Here is a 5401-nt window from a genome sequence, read left to right as displayed (position 1 = left end):
TCTCAATGTTACAGTTTGAGCAACTACACCTTTCAAATTCAGTCAATGATTTAAAAATGTGGTATTGCTGGATCTCTTGTGCAGTTTTAATTTATTTTAGCAATAGATAGGTGTAACCCACAGAGATAGAGAACACTGCAACTTTTCAGAATTCTATTTTTATCTAGCTCTACATGCCTTCAGTACTTATTCCCACTCCTTTGTAGTTATGTTTTTTACCTCTTTATCAGTCTGTAGAGTCATTTGCTGTTCCATTACACTTTGTCTTTGGCTGGGTTTCAGCAGTCGCTGAGTTCTGAAGTGATGAAACTTCTACGCATGCTCTATGTTTGGAGGTTTCAAAGGACTTCGCAATGTTTCCATCAAGAGACTTAGCAGAAATAAGTACTTCACTTAGATCCTGGTTATTACCCGACTCAACAGCAGCTGCATTTTCAGCCTCAGGACTGCAGGATTTTGCAGATCCTCCAGCCAGTTCTGAATATGATTCACAGAAAGAAATGCTGTCACAACAAGCTGAGTTTTGCATAAGAGGCCAAGCGTCTGAAATGTCTCCACAGGTAGAGTGTGAAAGAGAACCAAGAAAAGTAGGAATCATTTCTCCAACAGAATCAGAAGTCCTGCAAAAGGATTAAAAAGAGACGGTTTCAAAAGCATTCCAGAAGAATATTATCTGTATTGTAATTACTGTCATTAATAATTATAGGTGTTTCAAGAAGGTTTAACAGGGTTACATTAAGTTAATACTCTACAGGCAGGCTGTGCAAACAAATTCTTTTGAAAAGGAACAGAGTTTGTTCCTCATGTGGAAATGAAGAAAGCTCTGCAGAACATAACTGTAAAGGTAAAGGGGATGCCTAGAGCCCTTCACATTCTGAATTCAGGTTTTTAGAAAACATGAACTACAGTTGGAGTTGTTTATAGTGTAAAAACCAGAAATACGATAAAAAAAATGCTGTAGTACCATTCAGATACAAAGACGGTTTCAAAGAGGAAGGAATTTTTTTGTTCTCAAGGCATGGGGAGGGGCAGGCTTAACACAAAATACAAAAAGTTTAAACTGCAGTAAGAAAGATGCTTGGGAGGACTGTGCAGTCTCCAACACTTTTTTTAAAAAAAAAACCCAAACAACAACCAAACAAAGAACAGGCTAGACATGGAAGTACAAGAAGTAAAGTGTGTTCAGACTGAAAGAACGGAATAGAAATCAAGACTGCTTGAAACTCCTTCTATCTGCCCAATTTCTTATTGAACATGCATTCACTTCAGATTTTTCAGTTTATTGTGTCTAGTCTTCAAAACATTGAAAGTTTTGTACTCTCTTTCAGTAGAAGGAGAAACTGTGGATGCCCCTTCCCCAGAAGCGTTCAAGGCCAGGTTGGATGGGGCTTTGAGCAATCTGGTCTAGTAGGAGGTGTCCCCGCACATGGCACAGGGGTTGGAACTAGATGACATTTAAGGTCCCTTCCAACCCAAACTGCTCTATTATTCCATGACAGAATAGAGGGCAAGGATTTTTAATTCTCACAAGGCTTACTTTTATTTTACAGAAGAAAAGTGAAGAAGAAAGTCGATAATATCTATCTCAAATGTATTTAAGGTGCATGATGACACTGATATGTCTGAGTACACTATATATGCCTATCTCTGCTGGAAGTCCAGTAATGTTTCTTACTATAGTATACCAAAATAAGTATTAATAAGTATTAACAAATCCAAAAGATATACTAGTACATCTTGGTTCCAAAAAGTGCCTACAGATTTATAAAACTGTGAAGGCTATATCAAGTCTGATATACAGTAATAACTTGTGTGACAAGTCGCCCCGCGGTAACGTTGCCTGTAACTGATTTTAAGCAGCCTTACTCATGTTTCCAAAACATGATGCTTTTATAGCTTTGATATACACACAAACCATTTTTATAGATGAGGCCAAAAGTCAGGACATTGCACCACAATTGAAGGAAATGCATTATTTTGGCAAAGGAAATTGAAGCAAACTCCATTTCTACTGGAAGGAACCACAGGATCTTTGATGTCCACATAGCATGGATATGACATTTATTTTTAAAGCCTTAACCAAAAGATCCCTCACAAAGTTCACAACTCTCAATTTGTCAGCCTTAGTGGTATAAAAGGGTGACTCAAGCTTGCTGGTATTTAAACAAGTTATTACAGAAAATTAAGGTATATTGTATCTTATACTTAGGTCACTAAGTCACCTTTCATAAACAATACCTATGAAGAGGCTGCCTTTACATTTTTAGTTACATTTGCCCATAAGAACAAAACAGCTGGAGACTAATTTAAACCTTATATGGAAAACAATCCTAGCTAAAAGAAATAAATACATCCTGTGCTAAAATCTGTAACCAGGAAACTCTGAACGACACCATAAATTTTATATATTTAGCTCACAGCGGTGCTGTAGAAATAGCTACTCTACTACCACATTTATATTCAGAAACTAATGGTTATAATCTGGTAGGAATTAAGAAATACTAGGTGTTTTAAAACTCCAAGTCATTAAGAGCCTCTGAAAAAAAAGAAAGTCTTCATGACACTTCTAAACTGTACCTTAATCCCCGCAGAATGACAGGTTTATGCAGCACCTTGCAAAACCACAGCAAAAGAGAGGGGCCACCAAAGCCTCTAAGGTATACAGCTACATAAATGTTAATTTGACTGCATTAGAAATATTTAATGTTTAACTGACATTTATAAAACTAAGTTACCTTTCATTAAGCGTAGTCTGTGAGTGAAAAGCACAACCGTGACTGCTGTGCTCCATGCTGCAAGTTTCATCACAGCAAAGGGATGGAATCAAGTGAACTGGTCCTAAGGAATGATAATTTAATAATTAGAAGTGTTAAAGCTCTGATAAACTTAGTCTCTGTACTCTTTCGAACTTGAGTATTAATTTACCAGAAGCATTATTAAATATGGATTGAGGAAATAGATTTCTTATGGCAAAAACCCGAGTTCTTTATTACTTTAAAATGGAATTACTTATAAAAACCAATTATAAAATACAGATTCCAATCATGAATATCTACTTTCAATTTTTTTTTTTACTTTTCAGTAAGATACATGTGAAAGCAAATATCACATTCTGAGTTAACATATCAGGATGGTATATAAGCCTATGCTGTTGCATTGAATTATGTATTTATTAACATCATAAATGCATCTGTTCTGACACTACTTCACAAAATCTCAATGATTTGAACCGTTCATGTTTTTAATGTCCTTTGGAGTTCATATCATGTTCTCACATACTTTTTGGTAAATCCTTTACACCAATTTAAATCTCAAAGCCAGATGGGTGCTATTTTTATCGAAAAGAAATGAGAGAGAGACATTTAAAGCTATTTCTTAAGTGAAGAGCCACTGGAATGAAAACAGAAGAAAACCCATAACCAAATCGCTACTTAGAAATTCTGTGTGCTTAGTGAGAAATTAGCGGAGGGCAAAAGGTAGTTTGACAATGTTAGCTCTGTAGTTAAAATCAAATGTCACAATTCACGTGTTAGGTAATGCTCATCATGTCATCAAATCACTTTTAAGTAGACAGAACATACCGCACGTCCGTGATGTGCTTCTCTGACACTGGCAACAAGTCCTGTGATCATATTTGTTTAGCCGTGGTCTATCAAAACACGACAATTCAGAGCCGTTGTAGTGAATGTCCTGCGATCTCAGAGACCCTTTGAACAAGAAATAAAAATATATAGAAGTAAATTATACTCCTTTTTCCTGTTCAGAGCTGCCTATTTTCATAGAGCCTCCCTATCTTCATCTTACCTGTCATACTATACAGTATTTCCATATGTTTTCCAACTAAAGGAGCCAAAATGATCATGTGGTTTCAGATAATGCAAACCACAGACTTTGCAACAAACCCTAGAATAGCTGGTTCAACTACAGCATCTTCTAGGAAGACGTCTGCTCTTATTTGATGATGATTTGAGAGTGTATCCTATTCTCTGTTACATTTTCTCAGTGTTTAATGATTCCCAGTGATTCTAATCTGAAATGTTCCACAGTTCTCAGCCACGGGGATTTTGTTTATATTATATTAAAGAGCTTTATATTAACAGCAGACTTCCTTTAATCTGTATAATTGTAGGCAAAGGCAAATGAGTTACTATATTTCAGTTACTGAAGTTTGAATTCATGATGGCTAAATTTCTTAAAACTTGAATTTTAAAGCACCTTCTAGGTTGGGAACGATTCTTATGATGCCCCTCTGAATCTTTTTATTTTTGCTTGTTCTGTAAGCAGTGGTAACATTAATTCTTCCTAGTTATTATTCTTATTTGACATCCAGTGTTCCTGATGCTATAAACATATTTTAATAAAAGATTTTAAATGATAAATGGGAACTAGAGTGCTTTTTGACTTTTATCTTAATTTAAATTAAGCAGCAGAGAAACGTTTATCATAAGCAATCTGTGAATTACATTGCTGAGCTGTTATGGATTTATTTATTTTTTAAAAAATTTACAAATCTAACTGGTTTAAGCATTCAATTAGTCTTGAATATGCCCATAAAACCAAAATTGGTAATGACAATCCTGCTATCTACACTGGCCACATTCGTTATCTCAAGGAGCTAAGTTGTTTCACAAGGGCATGTGATGCACGGATCCTGATACTTCCAGCAGCTGGTATTTCCACATTGGCAATGCAACTCTATAAAGACATTGCAGCTTGGATTCCATATGGTCCATATATACCTATGCAGCATCTAACAGGGTATAGTACAGAATTAACACAACTAGATTATTTCTGGACATCTGCACAGTATTTTCTCAGTAGAAGCTGGAACACCCTCACTGAGCTGGCGAACATGTATGGCTATATGGAGTCCTGGGCTTCTGATAACTTGTTCATCAAACTTGCTTGAACGCTGTAGAAATTTCATTTATTTACTTACAGAGAGCTTTGCCAAACTAATATTGGTATATGAATATTATAAAGAAACAGGAATAAATCGAAACTTACAGCTTGGTTTCTTCTCCATAAACTGCCTCTTACAATAGATAACACAAAGAATAAGAAGAGCTAAGAGCACTGTTGCAAGTGCACTGCATATAACAGCTGCTAGAGCGGTGTCTCGAGGACTGGAAGCAGTTGATGGGATCTTCACAAGGTTTACTTTCGTGGTACCTGAAATTAAATGACATAAGAATTAAGGCAAATTGTAAACATTTTAGGAGTATACAGTCATGTAAATGAAAGTCTGAGAAAGAGGATAGGTTAGTAGCATTAGAAAAGAAAGGATGCTCCACCTGCTACCATATAAACATTAGTTGCACATTTAAATAAATATGATTATCAGCAACCACATTTTGCAAGAAACTTAAAAAAATATATTGCAGAACGAGTAGTGAAGAAT

General features: G+C 35.7%; 1 protein-coding gene across 1 annotated transcript in view; it reads right to left on the bottom strand.

Annotated features, from left to right (window-relative positions):
- Window positions 1-215: 215 nt before the first annotated feature.
- Window positions 216-5401, bottom strand: part of TNFRSF19 (tumor necrosis factor receptor superfamily, member 19) — a 41356-nt gene continuing 36170 nt past the window's right edge. Inside the window, exons 5-8 of the mRNA XM_009868244.1 lie at window positions 5008-5172; window positions 3582-3707; window positions 2736-2838; window positions 216-620 (exon numbers count right to left, since the gene is read on the bottom strand). Coding sequence (XP_009866546.1) covers window positions 227-620; window positions 2736-2838; window positions 3582-3707; window positions 5008-5172 — 788 coding nt within the window. The 3' untranslated portion in view covers window positions 216-226. The remainder of the gene's footprint in view (window positions 621-2735; window positions 2839-3581; window positions 3708-5007; window positions 5173-5401) is intronic.

This window comes from Apaloderma vittatum, unplaced genomic scaffold, assembly GCF_000703405.1.
Source record: "Apaloderma vittatum isolate BGI_N311 unplaced genomic scaffold, ASM70340v1 scaffold3984, whole genome shotgun sequence".
Lineage (NCBI taxonomy): Eukaryota > Metazoa > Chordata > Aves > Trogoniformes > Trogonidae > Apaloderma > Apaloderma vittatum.
Note: the sequence above shows the minus strand (reverse complement) of the source record. Positions and strands in the feature narration are given on the sequence as shown.